Here is a 22,271-nt window from a genome sequence, read left to right as displayed (position 1 = left end):
GCTGGAAAACTCTCACCTTGAGTCATCTGGCACTGATGACTGCGAGCAAGCGGCTTAAATAGAGGCAGGAGCAGGTGAATAAGATGAACAATGATTAGAAACTGGGAGGAGCAAGGCAGGTGAAGGAAATGAACCATTAAGCCAGTCATCAGTGCCAAGATCATTACACAGAACTTTATAATATATATATATAAAAAACACTGATAATTTATTGAAAGGTATGTTATAATTTCATATTTAAAGTACTTTCAGAAGTTTGAATTCTGAATATGAGCGGACTTTTCCTTTAAACGGGTCTTAACTGGGACAAACAGTGAAAGTTTGTCCCGATGTCTGTTACAGGTAAAAGCCAGTAAATTAGAATATTTTGAAAAACTTGATTTATTTCAGTAATTGCATTCAAAAGGTGTAACTTGTACATTATATTTATTTATTGCACACAGACTGATGCATTCAAATGTTTATTTCATTTAATTTTGATGATTTGAAGTGGCAACCAATGAAAATCCAAAATTCCGTGTGTCACAAAATTAGAATATTGTGTAAGGGTTAAATTTTGAAGACACCTGGTGCCACAAACTAATCAGCTGATTAACTCAAAACACCTGCAAAGGGCTTTAAATGGTCTCTCAGTCCAGTTCTGAAGCCGACACAAACATGGGGAAGACTTCAGATTTGACAGCTGTCCAAACGGCGACCATCGACACATTGCACAAGGAGGGAAAGACACAAAAGATTATTGCTGAAGAGGCTGGCTGTTCTCAGAGCTCTGTGTCCAAACACATTAATAGAGAGGCAAAGGGAAGGAAAAACTGTGTCCAAGCGATAGGGATCACCGCGCCCTAGTCAAGATTGGGAAAAAAGACCCATTCAAAAATGTGGGGGAGATTCACAAGGAGGGGACAGCTGCTGGAGTCAGTGCTTCAAGATCCACCACCAAGAGACGCTTGAAAGACATGGGTTTCAACTGCCGCATACCTCGTGTCAAGCCACTGTTGACCAAGAAACAGCGCGAAAAGTGTCTCACCTGGGCTAAGGAAAGAAAGAGCTGGACTGCTGCTGAGTGGTCCAAAGTCATGTTTTCTGACCAAAGCTAATTTTGCATTTCCTTTGGAAATGGAGGTCCCAGAGTCTGGAGGAAGACAGGAGAGGCACAGGATCCACGTTGCCTGAAGTCTAGTGGAAAGTTTCCACCATCAGTGATGGTTTGGGGTGCCATGTCATCTGCTGGTGTCGGTCCACTCTGTTTCCTGAGATCCAGGGTCAACGCAGCCGTCTACTAGCAAGTTTTAGAGCACTTCATGCTTCCTGCTGCTGACCTGCTCTATGGAGATGGAGATTTCAGGTTCCAACAGGACTTGGCGCCTGCACACAGCACTAAATCTCCCCGTGCCTGGTTTACGGACCATGGTGTTTCTGTTCTAAATTGTCCAGCCAACTCCCCTGACCTTAGCCCCATAGAAAATCTGTGGGCTATTGTGAAAAGGAAGATGCAGAATGCCAGACCAAAAAACGCAGAAGAGTTGAAGGCCACTATCAGAGCAACCTGGGCTCTCATAACACCTGAGCAGTGCCAGAAACTCATCGACTCCATGCCACGCCGCATTAATGCAGTAATTGAGGCAAAAGGAGCTCCAACCAAGTATTGAGCATTGTACATGCTCATATTTTTCATTTTCATACTTTTCAGTTGGCCAACATTCCTAAAAATCCCTTTTTTGTATTAGCCTCAAGTAATGTTCTAATTTTGTGACACACGGAATTTTGGATTTTCATTTGTTGCCACTTCAAGTTACACCTTTTGAATGCAATTACTGAAATAAATACATTTTTTCAAAATATTCTAATTTACTGGCTTTTACCTGTATATAGACTTTACAGGATTGGGTTAATCTTTCATCCATCAACATCTTCAAGTTTAGAAACTCTTAATGATTCACAAAAATCATTTCATTTTCATCAGCAGGAAACATCTAGAAACATCTAGAACAGCATCAATGAGGACCACTGCTGCCTCCCATCAGGGTCTGCTCATAACAGCAGGACAAAGATAGCATGAGCAGCTAGAGGCGAACACACAGTGCTGGTGGAGCAGGGAGAGGCCCCCAGGGGCCCCCTCCATGTACCATCATCATCTTTATCGTTAGTGATGTTATATTTAGGCTCTTCACAGCATTATATCAGATCCTGACTTCTCATCGTCATCCGTGGTCCAAAGGGGACTCCTGCCCAGAAGAACGTCCTGAAGTTTAACGCCGACCATCAGGCAGCTCAGGCCTATTTAAAGCCGCCGGCTCAGCCGTCAAACACGTCTGCGCTGAAATATCCCCGCCGGCTGAAAATAAGCTGCACCTGGTGCCGACAGGCGGAACAAGGCCCAGCAGGACGGAGCGTCAGCCGGAAAACAAAGCCTGCAGAGTGAAGAACGGCAGCAGAGGTTTGAGGGCGAAGGTTAAGCTATGGAAGCCTGACGGTCTAAATGTAGCCGCCGTGTCAGGTTTCCCTCTCTGAACCCATCCAAAACCCTTCTGGACCCGGTGCTGCTCGCCCCATCCCATTCCTAGAAAGTCCCCGCTGGCCTTGGAGGTAGGACGGCGGTCCGACTGGAAGACAAAACAAGATTCCCAAACTGGTTTGGATGTGTGTGGTGAGGTGGGACAGGTCTGGGAACATTCAGAGCAAAGGGATGAATGTTCTGCAAATAACCAAAGTCTCTTATCTCTGTTTCAGTCCCATTTAGACCAGTCGTCCGACATTAATAACAGGAAAACCATGAGTACAAGATCCGCTTTTTCCAAATAAACCACGAAAGACATAGCAGATTCCTATGAAGCCTTTGTTTATAAATCTAAACACACATCCAGACATAAAGGCAGGCTGAATTCAAACTCTATGGCACAGGCGTAACTTTCAATAGGACTGGTCAGTCCCCACCAATGATCTCCACTTTTCCCCCCTTCCCACTCATTTTCTTTAGCCAAAGGTAACAGAGGTTGGGTGCAGCTAAATGTGTTCAGAGCATTTTAAAACGGTGTTTTTTTCCCCTCTCCCGCTGCTCCGGTGTCCCGCCTCTCGATGTGACATCATCGGATCTGTCGCTTTGAGACATTTGATTTGCGGTCGCATTTCACTGCGTAGAGAGTCGCTACGTGGTTGGAGGAAAAACTAGGGGTGTAAATAATAATCGTTTTGTATGGATGCATCGATTCAACAGCCGACGATCCGATGCATCGACACGTCCGCAAGAGAATCGATTCCTGTTTTTTTTTATCCATTTCCTCCTGGGCGTAATTCTCCTCCCGTGCTGCGGTGGCGCTAAACCTATTTTGTCCTCCTACCTCGCTTCCTGGTTATACTCTTACAGCAGTGTGTTGCAGTGAGCTTGACGCAGACATTTTTTATTTATGCTTAATATTGAAGCATGGTCTGTGCTACACGCTGTGGGTCCAGATACGGCCGAGGCGGCGAGGAAGTGGGGGCGAGTTTAGTCCGACGGAGCATAACTTCGATAGATGTTAAAGTAAAAGTTAGGAGACGGGTTGGTTAAAAGAAATTAGAGATGCCACCAAAAAAACTGTTGGTTGGACATATGGAGCTTTTTCAACTAAAAATGGCAACAAATTGTAAGTTTATACAATATCAGTGTTGCACCGATGCCTTTCTTGGCACCAGATACTGATACCCGATACCTGGCTGTGCAGTATCGCCTGATACTATCCGTTTGAAATTGATGTATGTCTCTATCTATGAAGAACTGCAAACTACTTAGATGTAAAATAATCGCCATCATGGCTTCATGTCCAGCTGCTGCCTTCCTTTGTGAAGCAGGAAAAAGACTAAAACTCAGTGAATCCAGTAGAACTTTTTATTGCCTACCTGGAATGGGGGACAATGGTTGAAGAAACTTTTGGCTCTCAAAATGGTATCGGTGCCCTATTGGATGGTACTCGCTGATACCGATACCAGCATTTTAGTGCTGGATCGGGGCCCCGCCCTGAGCTATCTCTATAGTTCTGCTGCTATAGGCTTAGACTGCTGGAGGACATAGGGACCCCTTTTTCATCATTCTGCTTCATTCTATCTCTATTCTCCCACTCTGCAGAATCTGTTAGTTCAATCTCTAACGTTCTGCTCTCTCTGCTTTTTCTCATAGTAGCTTCATCTGGTCTGTTCCTGTTTGGCTGTGACTCCATCCTGGAGAGAAATATCAGCTGTGCTGCTGCCATCAACACCTTTATTTCTAGATGTTGGAGCTTAGCCTGTTTTCCAGTGTAGTCCTGTTTCTCTGACTGTGACTAACTGGATGTGCTCTCTTCATCCTCTGACATGGGAGCTGGCTCGGAGCTCGTCTGCCTGGCTGTGTGTTTCCTGGACGGGGCCGCCTGTGGAGCTGGTTGACAGCTGCCTTTTGTATCTATGCTTCTTTTTCTATGTCTGCTTCTGTCTCCTTGAACCCCAGTGGGCCTCAGCAGATGGCCGCTCACACTGAGCCTGGTTCTGCTGGAGGTTTCTTCCTGTTCAAAGGGAGTTTTTCCTCCCCACTGTCGCTACAAGCATGCTTAGTGTGAGGGATTGCTGAAGAGTCAATGAGTCGATGCAATCAGCTGGTTTTCCTTAGATAGAAAACTTTGAATCAATCTGACTGGATGATCTGGTGAACTGGAAAGTGCCTTGAGATGACATGTGTTTTGAATTGGAGCTATAGAAATAAACTGAATAGAATTTAATTAAAGAGCTAACCTGACTGATTGTAACCCGTTAAGCTCGTTATTCAGAGACCAAACAGGTTTTCTTGCTAAATAACCAATAAATCTCAAAGCTGGACTCATCATTTCATCATGTATCATCAGAACCAGGCTCGTTTGTTCTGCCGTTAATCAATAATGACGTTAAATCCTCTGCTGGTTGTTAGCCTGTTGGCAGCAGATCTGCAGCTTCCGTCATGTTTTTTTCAGACCACATTTCCTCCCCGTACTGAAACAGATCTGGGTAGTTTTAGAGCCGGGTCGGTCAATGCGTCTCCACACGCCGCTCGCTGCATTTCATCAACTCATTATAGTCCCCATCACCACAAACCACCTTCAGCCTCTGCTATGCAGCACGTGAGTGTTATTATTACACATGATGGATTATTAAAACCCAGCCAGGCTCAGACTGTAATAGCATTCCTCTGCAGGGCTGCTCCCTCATCCCTTCATTCTTCTCCTCCTCAGCAGTGAGGAACATGTGGGTGGCGTCTGCAGGGAGCCTCTGATCAACAGTCTCATTATTGCATCTACAGGAAAAACACTATTTCATAACTCCTGGAATATATTGGCCAATGATTATTGCAGAGCAACCAAAGCAGATGGTTAAGTTCAGCCATTTATGAGCAGTCTTCCCTTTAGCAGGGACTTTTAGCCAGTGGCGGCTGGTAGAGTTTTCTCAGAGGAGGGGGTATAAATTCAAAATAGACGTAGACCAAAAACCAATCAGACGTAAACTAAATTATCACACCAGTATATTTATGAGTGGTGTTATTATCGTCGTCTGGGCAACCACAATGCTTTACATCATGTGGCGTAACGTCAAAGGCAGGAAGCAGATCTGGTAGCTGCAGCGGATCCGATCCTCTCAGGTCAGATAGAAGACATTTAGAGAACGGCATCAAAACGACGAGAAGATTAAATATTGAGCTCAAAAATCTCTTCATTTATCACAAACTTTTCTCACTTCTGATCACAACAGAAACAGAAACAGAACTGCTGAAGAAGCAGCAACGGCAGAGCAGGTCCAGGGTGGGGGATTGGGCAAAGTTCTGCTCTGACAGCATCAAAGGCTCATTGTGGTGGGATCATATCCCAGAGGACACCTCCCACTGTCCGCCCACTCAGGGTCACTCCACAGTGTTTATCAGATGATGGGGGGGAGTGGAGTGGAAGAGGAATTCCTCACATTCCAGCTAGAGCCAGCGGGCGGCAGCTAGGACCCAGAGGGGAACAGGTCACCTGGAACTGGCAGCGGTCCTGGACGGAAACCCAAACTCAGCGGGATATTTTTATACTAACCAAGAACAGGGGGGGGGGGGTCAAACAATCTAAGATAAACCAAGTTCCGTGATCGGGTCAGAACCGCCATTCAGAGAAGGCGGGATAAAAATAGGCTGTAGAGCAGAGCCATGTGAGGAAGATGAGACTGCTGGACCAAAATAAAAGTGCTTCCTCACCGAACGCTGAATCAGATCACAAGGGAAAGTCTGCTGGGTCAACGGGGGCATTCAGACCCAGGCCCACAGAGCCTGTAAGGCCTCCCCCATCCTGAAGGGCGACAAAAACACCCGCTCGTTCTGTAACTGTTATGGTTTTCATTCGATCTAATCTAACTCTGTCCGAACCGACAGTTCCTAGATGGAAAATGACCCATTTGCTCCCGCATCAGTTAGACTTCTAGAACACGGTTCTGGGAAGGGATCCGCCATCCGTGTCATGGTGTCTTTGTTATCCGTTGCTTTTTGTTATTTTCTGTGTTTTCTTCAACCATTGCTGTGAGGCTGCGGTCAGCCTGAAGCTGGGCATAAACTGTGCCATTGTTTCAATCGTTTCACGCAGCTACAGCTAACAGCGTACGACAAAACCGCCGCAGGGTTTAAAAGCTCACAGCCTACGATGTTTGTTCTCACACTGTGAGACCCGACGCTCCGATGCGATCTACCTGCTCACTGTACGTCTAAAAACCAGTCAGACTCAGCGCTGAGAGATGGCGCTAGGGTTGCCAACTCCTCCTGTGCGTGCCAGCTGACCCGATCGCCTTCACCCCTCCTGGCGTGGTGATTTCGTTTTAGCCCCCCTTTGTGTGTGAAATGATTTTTTAAACTATTTGACTCAAAAATCTGCATTGAATTAGATGCATATTTGCAGTGTGCTTCATATTCATTATACTGACTTTTCCACCCAGGTATTTGTTTTTTCTCGTTCTTCCCGATATCTCTGCATCCTTTTTTTTTTTCAGAGGAGAAGCATGGCTGTGCGAAAATGCACTACCCCAAAAAGCAGCGTCAGCATTTAAATTACTCCATTCGTCCCCCATTCTGCTCTGCTGTCTTCGCTATCTTCTCCCTGAGCAACACTTGGCTCGACCAATGGGATGAGGGGATTCTGGATCATTACATACACTACCGTTCAAATTGAAATGTCCTTATTATTGAAGGAAAAGCACTGTACTTTTCAATGAAGATTACTTTAAAGAAATACACTCTATACATTGCTAATGTGCTAAATGACTATTCTAGCTGCAAATGTCTGGTTTTGGTTCAATATCTACATAGATGTATAGAGGCCCATTTCAAGCAACTATCACTCCAGTGTTCTAATGGTACGTGTTTGCTCATTGGCTCAGAAGGCTAAGTGATGATTAGAAAACCCTTGTGCAATCATGTTCACACATCCGAAAACAGTTTAGCTCGTTACAGAAGCTACAAAACTGACCTTCCTTTGAGCAGATTGAGTTTCTGGAGCATCACATTTGTGGGGTCAATTAGGCCCCATCCACACGAAGACAAACCCTGGCCTAAATGCACAAATTTTTCACCAAACCAGCCTCTCATCTGTACGAAGCCGGCGTTTCGGGGGTCTGTAAAAGATCTTTTTCTTATTCAGCCTTTAGAGTGGGAAGATTCTGAAACGCTGTTTTTGCGTTTCCATCTTAAAGCTCTAACCGCATTTTTTTTTTTTTTTTTTTTACACGCATGCGTCGCCTCTAAACACGCATGCGCGACAGTATCACAACAACAATGGCGCCGTACTGTGTTGAATGGTTGCTGCTAATGCTACTCACCCTGCTGTCGGGCTTACAACAGAATCTTCTTCTTCTGGAATATCTCCAGGAAGAACAGAGCAATATCGACCACATAGTTCAGCACCTCAATTTGACTGAACCACGAAAATGGACCCGCAGGGCAACCATGTATAAATATTACTGCACATGCCCAACATTTCGTCGCCTATTTTTGCTTTGGCACCACAGCGCCACTTACAGGCCTGGCATACATTTTGCAGCGTTTTCATGGATTCGTGTGGACGATCACATTTATTTTATGTCTCTGTCTTTACGACAAACGTTCTGGAAAATATTAGCGTTTCGTGTTCGTTTTGACTTCGTGTGGACGGGGCCTTAAATGCTCAAAATGGGCAGAAAAAGAGAACTTTCATCTGAAACTCCGCAGTCTATTCTTGTTCTTAGAAATGAAGGCTATGCCATGCGAGAAATTGCTAAGAAATTGAAGATTTCCTACAACGGTGTGTACTACTCCCTTCAGAGGACAGGACAAACAGGCTCTAACCAGGGTAGAAAAAGAAGTGGGAGGCCGCGTTGCACAACTGAGCAAGAAGATAAGTACATTAGAGTCTCTAGTTAGAGAAACAGACGTCCCCCCCAACTGGCATCTTCATTAAATAGTACCCGCAAAACACCAGTGTTAACATCTACAGTGAAGAGGCGGCTGCTGGTTTCTGGGCTTCAGGGCAGAGAGGCAAAGAAAAAGCCATATCTGAGACTGGCCAATAAAAGAAAAAGATTAAGATGGGCAAAAGAACACAGACATTGGACAGAGGAGGACTGGAAAAAAGTGTTGTGTTTAGAGTCTCTTTATTTTTATCTTTATTATCTTGTGTAGTTGGATAGATAAATATATATATATATATATATATATATATATATATATATATATATTAGTGCTGTCAAAATTATCGCGTTATTATCACGTTAACGCGAGGCCATTTTAACGGCGATAATTTTTTTTAACGTGAGATTAACGCTATGTGGTTTTATGGTACAATTTTCCAAGTACATCCCGCTGCAGCCTGCGGGAAGGCGGGGCTATTTTCCCACAGTCTATGCATTTCTCATCGGCTTCAAGAGCGGATATCCTCAAGGAAAAAAGACGCTCATACACTGGGTGACGCTAGTGCCTTTTCTTTAAGCCCCACCACCAACAAACAAGTTGAGTGTGTGGTAACTAGTAGCAACCTGAAATACGCTGAGAAAACAGATTACTGAGGTGAAATGGAATCTGCTACGGCACTCTTGCTGTCTGTGTACGCCACAGGTCGGTATCGTGTGTGTGTGTGTGTGTGTGTGTGTGTGGGTGGGTGGGTGTGTGTGTGTTCTCATTTTTGTTAAGAGGCTGAAAAGTAACTTTCTAGAGCATAGACTACCTCCATCTAGTGATGTCGGTCTATTGATTTTGATGTATTGATTGAAAATTGTTCATTATTATCTTGGTTAATTAACATCTAATGTTAACTGTACTACATTTTATAGCAGTAGGGTAAAATGCTTGTCTTTGTTCAAAAGACTGTATTAACTGTAAAGACTGTCTTTTACATCAGCCTGTTTTCAGGGCCTTTTTTTTGGCTACATATTTGTTATTTTTTGCTACATGCCTCCCCATCTTCTTGCCATATGTTTCTATGGCATAAATCAGTGTCTGTGACCTGTTTTCATTTTAAAAAAGAACATTGGCACAAACCTAGCCTGTATGTATTTTTTGTATGTCATCGAGAGTATTTAAATGATTTTCAATCAGAAAAAAAATTTGCGATTAAAATGCGATCAATCGCGAGTTAACTCAGGCATTGATGCGAATAATCGCGAAAAAAAAATTTAATCGATTGACAGCACTAATATATATATATATATATATATAAAAAACTGTAACTGGAGCGTGTAACAAAAGTAATTTCCCTCTGGGATTATTAAATTATTTCTGATTCGGTTCATTTTTATTTTTTTTTGTCAAGACTTTTTTGTCAAATCGTAATGAACGGTAAATTTATGTCGTATCTAACTAAAGGATTTTTGTCCTCATAAGTTTGTCTAAACTTCATCCAAAACTCTTTTTTAAACTATTTTTTTAATCAGTATTTATGCAAATGTTAACATTTGTTCTTTAGTTGATTTATTAAATAAATCTGCTTGGTGCAGTAGGGGTTTAAATAACAATCGTTTTGTATCGATGCTGCGGTGGCGCTAAACCTATTTTGCCCTCCTACCTCGCTTCCTGGTTATACTCTTACAGCAGTGTGTTGCAGTAAGCTTGATGCAGACATTTTTGATTATGCTCAGTATTGAAGCGTGGTCTGTGCTACACGCTGTCGGTCTAGATACGGCCGAGGCGGCGAGGAAGTGGGGGCGAGTTTAGTCCGACAACAGAGGGACATGAGGGCCAAAAAGAGCGGAGATCCAGCTGGAAAAAGGGTCTCAGCGGTCTCGCGCACCTCGCTCTTCTAGCGGGTCAAACTTCACGAGTTGTTTTCTGCGATTTCGGTCATAAAAACAAAACAAGCCGACCTCCTGTCTGCGGTCAGCTACAATTAGGGAGAGGAGCAGCGGAGCGTCTGTGGAGGGGGCGGGACGTCTGGAGCCGAGGTATTGCCTTGCACTCATTGCACCGATTTTATGCAGTATTTTTTGATGCAAGGCCTTTCAGAATCTACAACGCAGGAGTATTATTATTATTTCAGTGAATGAGGCTTTAATAGGAAAACTTTTCTACTTCTGTTATTTGCTGTTTCTCAAATAAAAAGCATAACGATATTACAGCTTTCATTGATTTATTTCAAATTTGAAACATTATCTAGCCTGTAAGGTGTAAAAAAAAAAAAAAAAAAAAAAAAAAACTACCGGTAATCGAATCGTATTGTGGTGTATTCTTGAGTATCAAAAATATCGAATCGTTGGGTCAGGAAATCGATACTGAATCGAATCGCCATGATGGATGTGATTTACACCCCTAATCCACAGCATAGCTTCCTTCTTTGGGTGCGTGTGTCAATTTTTCCAACTCCTGCTTGTGAAATGTTGAACTTTTGAGTGAAGTTTAATTTGGAAAAACAGGGCGAACAATTTGTGATTTTTTTAGTACAGGCCGTACGCATTGCTAGCTGAAAGTCGGAATATTAATCAATCAATCGGTCGGTCAGTCGGATCGATAGGAATATAATTATTTCCCTCTCTACGATAATTATAAGTGTATGTTTAGGGGTCACCAGAGGTCAAAGGCTAAAATGTTTGGGAAAAATTTAAAATTCAAAAATAGGCATCAGCCTAACTAAAACTCTTTATCAGTCGCTATCAAACACCCACTTATCTGTGCCTGAACTGTAGGGGGAAGCAGGAGTACCCAGCGAAGGCCCAAGCATGCACAGGGAGAACAGGCAAGCTCCCTTCAGAAGGAGACCAGGCAGATCAAAACAAATTAAAAGAAATGTAAATGAAAATAGAACAATTTTACTCTCATAAAACTGCTAAAACTCCCTTCATTAGCATATAACTGAAAAAAAGAATAAGGTTAAACTTTTTACACTATAAGAAAACATTTATAAGCAGGACCAGATTCAATGGAAGCTCTCAGCAGATGATCCATTTGATGATCCAGTCGGAAAGTTACGACTTCTGATTATTTTTCTGTTTATTTAGAAAAATGTGAATCATAAATCAATCGGTTGCTCATATTTCCAAAGATCAGCCTCTACTTAGCCTCATAAACTAACATCAGTGTGTGGAACCGTGCTCTGAGCAGCTGGAAGGAATGGAGAGAAACAGGAAGAGACAGACAGGAGCTCCAACTGGAATAACAGTCTGATGGAAGAGCCGTGAACAGAGGAAACGCTGTCCCTGCAACCCGTTCACAGCCTGCGGCCCGACGGCCTCCAGCTCTGACTCCCCTCATTGTTTCCCTCCACTGTTTCCTGAGGATGTGAAGCGGGCCGGGTTGCCTCAGCGATGAGGTCAGCCATGCAGACCTAGAATAGGATGGGTGTGGACAAGGAACAAGGCTGATTTACAGTCAGGGGGGGGCTTCTTCCTAACTTTGCTGGCTAGGCGAGGTATGCGCTAACCCTCCAGCTTTCGCAGGGTGATGATAGCTGGTTTGGAAACACTAACTCTGCACTGCAGACACACAGAACCACTAAAGACCTTCAGGGATGTTTGGTATGCAGAGCAAACGCTGTAAATGCGCCGCGTCATGATCTCCACACCCACCCGAATCTGATTAGTGTTTTCATGAAAACAAGACGCTGTCCACCAGGTGACAAATGGATCCTCTGACAGCTAGCCTTAGAGGCCTGCTGCGTGTTTACAGATGCATTTAGGTGTCACTATGTGCTTCAGTTTCACACACACAAATATTCCTACTTGAGTAGCAGGCCGTCTGTCCGACACTTAAACCAAAACAGCAGCTGTTACCTGCAAACGTCCTAAACAAACAGCTTACAGTAAAAACCGTTTACATTAATAGTTATTTTTACAGATTTGAACACAATATTTTCCAACTCAAAAAGTTTCCCAGATGATCAGTCACTGAAGGAACAAGCAAACAACAACTGATCCGGTATAGGATATGCTGTGCGAGTGGGTCTGTCTAAGTTTTACATTAAACACCTCCAATAAACCTGAAATTTTCCTCCTCCATCGAGCTGCTAAAAAACCAAACATCTGACGCCCGATCTGGGCCTCTTCACGCCGACGGTCCAAATAAAAATAAAGCTGCTGTGAAGCAAACAATCTTCCAGCAGAGCTTCCCTATTATTTTAGCTTCTGACCCACAATAATGATCCTGGAGTCAACTCTTTAACAAAACATTTAAACAAAACCAATGAATCATATACGTGATAATATTACAAACCACATAAACAACCACAGCAGTTGGTTTTCTCCTTTACTGAGAGGGGCTTTAATATATTTAAGCACTTAATGTTTGTTGTTTAGCTTACTTTCTGCAGTGGATCTAAATACGTCATGGCAGTTGATCAAGGATCCCAATATTTGGAATCAATGTTCTAGAACATCTATGCTAGACCAGATTTGAAAGGCTGGCATAGAAAGATCGCTCCGTCCCGGTAGAAACTAATGACAGTTGGACCATCATGGTAATGATCTTGATTATTGTGGCTCAACATATAAATGCAGGCCAACATTTCCTAGACAAATCTCCCACAGCTAGCAGGGGTTTATCAGTAACTAGCTTATAGTTCTTTTCATCATTCAGCTTCATTCTATCTCTATAGTTCTGCTGCTATATGCTTCTTTTTCTATGTCTGCTTCTGTCTCCTTGAACCCCAGTGGGCCTCAGCAGATGGCCGCTCACACTGAGCCTGGTTCTGCTGGAGGTTTCTTCCTGTTCAAAGGGAGTTTTTCCTCTCCACTGTCGCTACAAGCATGCTTAGTGTGAGGGATTGCTGAAGAGTCAATGAGTCGATGCAATCAGCTGGTTTTCCTTAGAAAGAAAACTTTGAATCAATCTGACTGGATGATCTGGTTGAACTGGAAAGTGATCTGAGATGACATGTGTTGGGAATTGGCGCTATAGAAATAAACTGAATAGAACATTTCCCTTTCTGTACAGAAAGCTGTAATCTGCTTGTTAGCCAGTCGGGTCAGGGGTTCGAGTGGCTAGCCTTCAGACTGCTGTTAAACCAACAAACAGCTGGTAGCTTGCTAATGCAGAGTATCATGACCAACTGGATTTAGTCTTTTAAGCAGCCTGCTGGCGATGGTATGTAGCAAAAGGTTGGGGAGGGGAAGCAGTACGCCCCCTATGCTACACACAGCTGACTAAGACAGAGGACGTTCTCTGGCGAATCATCAGGAACGGTTTAATGTTTAATCTGAGAGGTTTGGAATCTTGAGCCCAACTAAAGCTGAAATGTTTCCCTCTTAACCTGCAGATTTGAAACCATGCGCTGAAAAATGACTTTACACGAGTGGATGAAGTGAATATGATTGGTCGATTATCAAGGGGGGACAATACGGTCTGATAAAGAATACATTTATATAAATGTTTAAGCCGGAATGATGACATTTAAATATGATTTCCCTACGACTTTAAGCTCCAGATTCAGGCAAAGTCCTGAGTGCTAAAAGTGAATCCAGGCCTGTCTGCCACCTGGAAAACACTGATGGGAGACGTTCACTGGAAACATCTGACTGGGAGTCCACAGGGGAGCCCTGCTCTCCTTCCTCCAGATGAGAAACACAGGGAGGGAAACCATTAAAACACCAGCAGGCTTCACTTAATGGGAGTGCTGGCCCAGTGGTTAGAGCAGAGCGCCGTGCTCCCAGTATCCACTTTGATCCCTGCAGCTTCCACTCTGGGTCCCTGAGCAAGACCCTTAACCCCACACTGCCCCCCTGGGTGCTGCATGATGGCAGCCCGCCGCTCCTGTAGGGGAGGGGTTAAATGCAGATTTAATTTATCCAATGTGAGATCAATAAAGTTCAATTATTATTACTTGGCTGATGTAGATTTTAGCAACTAGAAAGCTGTTTGACACAACCTACAGCGGACAGAGGCACAGTTTGACGTTTGACTGAAATGTCAAACAAGTGTCTATAGGTCTCATAGTGTCGAACATTTCAGGTGGACTGAGGCTGGCGGGGGGGGGGGGGGGGGGGGGGGGGGGGGGGCGTGAGTCATGACCTCCACAGTATTTGGCGTCGGACCCCAGAAAGAGAACGATGCTTAGCATTCCTCAGCGGCCTCGCCCCCTTCCCAGCCTGCTGGAAGCTCCCACTCAGCCAACAATAAGTCCTTTCAGCAGCAGGGGTGTCTAATACGCCCGGGGGGGGGGGGGGGGGGGGGTTCTTACTGAGAGCCAAACGCTAAATGTGGGCCATCATCTCGCCACTTAAACAATCCCAGTTCACTGCAGCTCCACTTAGACTGGGAGAAAAAAGGCTAAAAAAGAAACATCCAGTAAATAAATAAATAACACCAACTAGCTAGATGGGGGGGCCATTTTTATTTTTTACTCTAATACAGACGGTGGCAGAAGTAATACTCTCAAAGGGAATTTTCCAACTAATTAAACATTTTAATTTTTCATATATTAAACACTAAAACACTGTAGTTAATTATGCACATCAAAATACTGACATTAAAGTTGATAAAAACAGAATGAATGCTCTTTTTACAACTAGATTTTGTGTTATACAAAGTAAAGAGAAAATTATATGTCTCTATAAGTCACCTAAGAGTCTTCAGTGAAATCATAGATGAATAACTATTTTAATAATAACTTAAACATCCATTTAATGTAGATAATAGTACATGTAAACATTAATTTCATGCAGAATAATTTTAGATAAAAGCAGGTAAGTAATGACAATGGAAAAGATGTTCAGCCCAGAAATTTTGTCCACTATACCTTAAAATTTGGACAGCATGGATGTTTAAATATATGCATCTATTTGTTAGCAAAGGCTGCAGGAAAGTAAAGTTATTTAGAAAATATGGATATTGTTTTCATTCCTGTTGGAACGGAGTAGATTTTGGTGCCTATCCGCTATCGGCCCCCCCCTCATTAAAAGAGATATGACTATTTATCCTCCACCTACCAATGGCCAGGGGGGGATTTACCATTAGGCATTACTAGGCTGCTGCCTAGGGCCCCAACTTCCTGGGGGCCCCTTAAAACTCTGTTTTCATGTATGGTTAATACAACTATTCCTTATTTCTGCACATTATGTTTTTGATGAAAATCCTTTGGCTAAAATGCCATCAGAACGCTGATAATATTAAGTGTGTCTCAGCCCCCCCCCTTCAGTGTCCACCATATTGGATCAGTCCATTTGCTGCACATGTTCAGAAAGGTCCAACCAGACAGCAGCAAACCATTTGAAAACAAACCATGCAAAGAGCAGTGTTGCCAACTTAGCGCTTTAGTCGCTATATTTAGCCACTTTTCAGACCCCTCTAGCACTTTGATTTCTAAAAAGCTCCTAGCGCCAAATCTAGAGACTTTTTTCTGCTACTGGAGACTTTGGAGACAACATCTAAAAGCAGCGAACTCTGCTCTCCAGAGCGAGTAGATTGGTAACCCCGCCTCCTGCTCTCCTCTATCTTGTCTGCTGTCATGATTCATGCAGCTATTATTTCATCCAAATGAAAAATGGAGAACAGAGAAGCAGATCATGGCTTGTCTACAGTGAAAAGAAGGACTGGGTTATTTACTTTGGCCTTTTTGGAAACACAGGAAGGAGCAATCAGCTAAGTGAGCTTAGTGCTTGGAAAAAATCTTTCATTCCTTTAGAGACAGCATGAAAAGTCAGCTGAGTACAAAACATAGAGAGGAAGAAAAAAAAAGGACAAGAGGAGAGGGACACAACCTAGGACAGATAATGGATGTCTATTCTATTAACATTTCTTTATCTGGAGCGTGTTTTGGTGGCACAGTGGTTAGTGAACGCCATTCATGTACAGAGGCCTTAGTCCTCAACGCAGCCGACCCACATGGAGTCCTTTGCTACTGCTGCATCTCTCCAAAATTTTAGCTGACCGCAGACAGGAGGCCTCTGATTGGTCAATTCTCCATCCTCTCTACTCTATGCACATTTCCTGTTTGGTAGCTAATGGCAGAACCTCTGGCTGTAGCTTCGTCCACATCGCCTGGCTCACCTCGGACTCTATCCCAGACACCGTGCAGGACGCTAGTTTGTAGCTCTGAGCGACGGTCTGTTGGTTTGAACCTGAAGCCAAAACACGCAGCGTCACGGCCAGTCTCTGGGGAACACTTATGGGGGAACTGTGTGTCCTCCGGCGTTGGATGAGGGGGTGTAGACGGCTCGTCAAACCGACAAGGGACACCCACAATCCTAGCTAGTTCCTGATTGGCCCTCTGGTGTTGTGGCGTGGAATAACATAGCTCAGACCACACTTCAAAATTGGGCTTAAATCAAAAATATCTGCATCATACCTGCGACAAGCTAACCGCCACACGCTGCTGCGGGAGGATAACCAGCCCTTGAGGGTGCGCTCCGCGCCTCGGCTCCTCCCCGCCGAACCAGAGGTTACTGAACACATGCCCCGCAGCTACTTTGGATACGATGAGGAACGATGCGACGGCGCAGAACGTTTAGGACCTTCTACATGAACTCAAACATCTCCTGCATGTCCAGGAGTAAAGATGAGGAGGGAAAGGGTGTGAAGGTGACATCAGGAACTGAATCATTAATGGAGGAAAGAATCTTTAGCTTAGCAACATGGTTTCCACGCTTCCTTACTGCTGAGGAGTCAGACATCACTGCAGAGGGACTTCACATTTCCTGTTCTCAGAGCGACCTTCTCTTTCTTCTACATTCCAAGAGTCTAAACGCCGTTCTGACATCATAAACAGCTCTTTATGTGTTGTTTCTCTATTCAGAGGTCCCCCTGCCCTTCTTTGCCTCGGGCCCCAAATTTCCTAAATGCGCCCCTGTTGCCACACCAATCTGAATCAAGCCTTTATAATGTAAACACAGCAACAGATCATGGAAGAGTCCACAAAAAACACTTGTTTTTTACAGTTTCTACCAAAATGTGAAAAAAAAATTCAGAAAGTTAGAAAATGCAATTTTAACCGTCCCAATTTCAACATTTCCAGCAGCAACACAGCAGGATGCGAATAGACATGGGTGGTTCTCGACAGGGGGGAATGGGGGCCAGTGCCCCTGTAGATCATGTCCTGGCCCCTGTTGTGGCCCCTTACTAAAGACATAATAGTCAAAGAAGTTTTAATGATGATCTGCGCTGGAACAGACAGGGTTACTGATTAACTGTTTCACTGATTATTTAAAAACCTGTAGGTGTTAGCTTCATTGGTATAGAGGTAGGATCCCATTTTTCATCTGCTAAATGTTTTTTTTCAAAACAAATTTTAAAAAATACTAAAATTTTTACAGCTCAATTTATCAGTTCTTCCTGAGTTCTGATTCAGATTTTATAGAAAATGGTAATTTTAACTTTAAGTCGTAGGGAATGTGGTGATGTCATCAGTACGCTTCTGTTCCAATTGACCCAGATTTATTCTGCGTGCTCCCGTTCTCCCCGAGTCCAGACTTTTCTGTGTTCTTCTCAAGAACACTCTTGGCGAGAACACGAGTCCGTACTCGCGTTCTTGTGAACTGATAAACGGCCAACAATCCACTCTCCGACTATACACCTGTGACGATCACCACTACTCTGCAAAGATTCTTATTTCAAATCAGAATCCTTTCCTTTCCCATTGAGTTGCGTCCCAGTGTTCACGGGGATGGACGTCTGTGTCTTCGGCAGGCGTAGAGCTAACAGAACTGGCAGCGTTGCGAGGCAAGGGCTCAAACATGTACGGCTGGAAGCCTTCTACACCAAACCAAGCTTCTGCCGCCCTGGCGTCCTCTTCCACAACATCTTCGTCCCCGCTTTCCTCCTCTAAATAAAAAATGGATGACGGAGGAGACTCATCCACGACCTCCGACACTAAACTCCAAACTTGCTTGCAAACCATCCGCCACAACAATCCCGCCCCCTTGATAATCGACCAATCACATTCACTTTATTCACTCGTGTAAAGTCGGGCACCACTGGGAGAATTCAGAAATGCAACGGTTGGAACAGCCGCTTCCCTACAACTTTAAATTAAATGAAAAATATTAACAATTCCTGAATTCTGAATGTATATTGACCTAATAAGATATAGAATTTTTATTAAATCTAATTGAATAGAAATTTCTTTTAAAGGAATAGTACACCCAAAACATGATTATCCTTCATTTTCTACTCACCCCCATCCTGAACAACACTCTGGAGTACTTTTTTGATATCTCAAATGCATCTGGAGATCTGGGAGGCTTCTTGCTGTCTGCTGACATTCAAATAATGGAGGTCTATGATAATCTGACAACAGCCAGATGCATGTCTAGCTCCGCCCAGCTCCACTCACATACATCTGGGAACCCGCTCATTGAAAGTGATTTCCCCAACTGAATTTATGGTCTGTCCAATCAGGACGCAGGGCGGGTGTGTCCTGGAGTGGAGAAGTGACCGTGAGATTCAAACAACAATGGCGGCTCGCATTGAGGAAGCAAGCGTTAGCATTGATGCTGCTATTTCTTCTGTGTGATCCAATCTATCTGATATTGTTTCATTAAAAGAACATCAGAGAACGGCTTTGAAGGCTTTTGTTGGTGGAAACGATGTTTTCGCCCTTCTCCCGACCGGATTTGGCAAGAGCTTGATCTACCAAATGGCTCCTCCTCTCACAGCGTCACGGGTTAGCTTCGGTGTGAGTGGTTGAAATAGCACGTCAATAAAGATGACAGACAAGTGGCTTATCCAATCATATGCAAGGAGTTTTGATAAGGCCCAGCCTTCAGTAAAGGCAATTCCTATGGCGGGTTCCCAGATGTATGTGAGTGGAGCTAGGCGGAGCGAGACATGCATCTGGCTGTTGTCAGGTTAGGTCTATGGTGCCCGAGGCAGAAAGGTCCATAAAAGTCCACAAAAAACGTGTCAATATTCCTCCATACTGCTCGTCCAATGTATTCCAAGTGTCCTGAGTGAGTAGCGTCCAGAATTTACTCGAAACGAAGTCATTTAGAATGTTTTTAGAGCATAAACAGTAGTGTATAGGATTTCCTGAAAGCGCGTTCACGAGTCTACGTAAACCGCGGCAGACCAAACCAGATGAAAGTGCGCATTCAGCGTCTCCTCTGCCGATAATGCAAGCGTAGAAGAAGAAATGTGCTGTTTACCTGTGCAAAGAAAGAAACAACGAAAGAAAAATGTCTGAGGACTTCAGTGTTGAGGAAGAGCATGAGTTCTTTGCCGAGCTGAATGCGCACTTTCATCTGGTTTGGTCTGCCGCGGTTTCCGTAGACTCGTGAACGAGCTTTCAGGAAATACTATACACTACTGTTTATGCTCTAAAAACATTCTAAATGACTTCGTTTCGAGTAAATTCTGGATGCTACCCACTCAGGACACTTGGAATACATTGGACGAGCAGTATGGAGGAATATTGACACGTTTTTTGTGGACTTTTATGGACCTTTCTGCCTCGGGCGCCATAGACCTCCATTATTTGAATGTCAGCAGACAGCAAGAAGCCTCCCAGATCTCCAGATGCATTTGAGATATCAAAAAAGTACTCCAGAGTGTTGTTCAGCATGGGGGTGAGTAGAAAATGAAGGATAATCTTGTTTTGGGTGTACTATTACTTTAATATATTTGAATCTCTTGCCCTGTTTTTTATTGCATGTTTTTTTGTGCCCCCCTGAAAACATGCTGGCCCCCTGGTACATTTGGTCTAGCACCGCCCCTGTACCTGGGGCAGTCGGACCTTCTGCTGTTTTAGCAGGAAATCAGCCTGAGAACAGCTGCTTTAAACACACAGGGCTAAATACGGAGGCCTGGAGGCTCCAATACTTCAAAGTTGGAATGAGTGGCCTGGGGCCAGGATGCAGAACTTTGACTTAAAGCTCGAGAAGAACCGAACCGAACAGAACAGAACCTCCCCTGCTGAGACACACCGCTGCAGAAGGGACTGGACCCTGAGACGGACCAGAACCAGAACCAGAACATGGGAGGGGGGGTGAAAGGCTAGCGAGGTCCAGCCGCTAACTTCCTACGATGTTTCCAAAGAACTAAAAGAAGCGAATCAGCGACGGAGGAAAAAAAATCATTTATCTTTTTCACAAACCGCTGAAACATTTTATTCTGATGTTAGAAACGACTCCAGTGAGCAGCGGTCCATCAGAACTGTTGTTTTAGCCGCTAAATCCCCCCCCCGCGCGCTGCTTACCCAGGTCGTCCATGTTGGCTGCCTGCTTCAGTCCGCCCTGCTGTCTCTCCGCTGACTCCTCACCGAGTCTCAATCTGGATCCTCAAACTTCTCCTCAACTTCAGGCAGGAGAGGAGGGACTCGGGCACGCGCAGCGGAGCGTTCACGTGGAGTTTACCTAGTGCGCGTGCTGCGAGTGAAGTTTGGTAAATGGCGACACCTGGCGTCCAAAAGCTAAAGCTGCAGGTTTAAAAACCAACCCGGAGAAAAGAACCAAGAGGTTTATCTAAATAAAGATTGTATTCATTTAAAATACATTGAGTTTATTGCTTCAGTTGCATAATAATCTGATTATCTTTATAACTGCCTGTATTTAATAAAGACATAAAACTATCCTGGCTTCTCTTCATTGGCTTCCTGTTAAATCCAGAATAGAATTTAAAATCCTCCTTCTCACATATAAAGCCTTAAATGGCCAAGCTCCATCAGATATCAGAGATCTGATTGTTCCTTATGTTCCTAACAGAGCACTTCGCTCTCAATCTGCAGGTTTACTAGTGGTTCCTAGAATTTCTAAAAGTAGAATGGGAGGCAGATCTTTTAGTTCTCAGGCTCCTCTCCTGTGGAACCAACTACCAGTTTTAGTCCGTGAGGCAGACACCCTGTCTACTTTTAAGGCTAGGCTTAAAACTTTCCTTTTTGCACGGGTGAGGCATAAATGCAATTTCATGGTGTGCAGTGTTCACTTGTGTGTGCTGTGTCACAATGACAATGGGAGTTGGAGGAGTTTCCCAAAAGGGCTTTCACTTTCACTTTTTTGATAAAGCTTCTAGTTAGAGTGGCTCAGGTTATCCTGAGCTATCTCTATAGTTCTGCTGCTATAGGCTTAGACTGCTGGAGGACATAGGGACCCCTTTTTCATCATTCTGCTTCATTCTATCTCTATTCTCCCACTCTGCAGAATCTGTTAGTTCAATCTCTAACGTTCTGCTCTCTCTGCTTTTTCTCATAGTAGCTTCATCTGGTCTGTTCCTGTTTGGCTGTGACTCCATCCTGGAGAGAAATATCAGCTGTGCTGCTGCCATCAACACCTTTGTTTCTAGATGTTGGAGCTTGGCCTGTTTTCCAGTGTAGTCCTGTTTCTCTGACTGTGACTAACTGGATGTGCTCTCTTCATCCTCTGACACGGGAGCTGGCTCGGAGCTCGTCTGCCTGGCTGTGTGTGGGATTGCTGAAGAGTCAATGAGTCGATGCAATCAACTGGTTTTCCTTAGATAGAAAACTTCGTATCAATCTGACTGGATGATCTGGTGAACTGGAAAGTGCCTTGAGATGACATGTGATGGGAATTGGAGCTATATAAATAAATTGAATAGAATTTAAATCACTTAATTTATTGTCAAGGAAATTTTGATGTGGAGAATGTTTTGTTAAATGGGTAAATATTATCTATTCAGATCCTAGAGTTGCGGTGATAGCAAATGGAACAATATCATCTTTCTTTAATTTATCATGGGGAACAAAGCAGGGATCTCCCCTCAGTCCACTGCTATTTATACTATTTTTGGAACCTTTGGCTTCTGCAATAAGGAGTGAGATTAGTATTAAAGGGATTCTGCATGGCGGACAAGAACATAAAATGTTTCTTTATGCAGATGATATTTTGTTACTTTCTGTTATCAGTCCTTAATGTTTTGTCTACAATATTCTTTCTCA

General features: G+C 43.8%; 1 protein-coding gene across 2 annotated transcripts in view; it reads right to left on the bottom strand.

Annotated features, from left to right (window-relative positions):
* The window catches only part of pxnb (paxillin b), a 35,069-nt gene extending 14,344 nt beyond the window's left edge, over nt 1-20,725 (bottom strand). For both annotated transcript variants that reach the window (XM_038283282.1, XM_038283291.1), the window contains exon 1: nt 20,577-20,725. In XM_038283282.1, coding sequence (XP_038139210.1) covers nt 20,577-20,589 — 13 coding nt within the window. In that variant the 5' untranslated portion in view covers nt 20,590-20,725. The remainder of the gene's footprint in view (nt 1-20,576) is intronic.
* Nucleotides 20,726-22,271: the final 1,546 nt, after the last annotated feature.

Source organism: Cyprinodon tularosa, unplaced genomic scaffold (genome assembly GCF_016077235.1).
Source record: "Cyprinodon tularosa strain WSP-4 unplaced genomic scaffold, ASM1607723v1 ctg1045, whole genome shotgun sequence".
Lineage (NCBI taxonomy): Eukaryota > Metazoa > Chordata > Actinopteri > Cyprinodontiformes > Cyprinodontidae > Cyprinodon > Cyprinodon tularosa.
The sequence above is the reverse complement of the archived record's forward strand: the minus strand, read 5'-3'. Positions and strand labels throughout refer to the sequence as shown.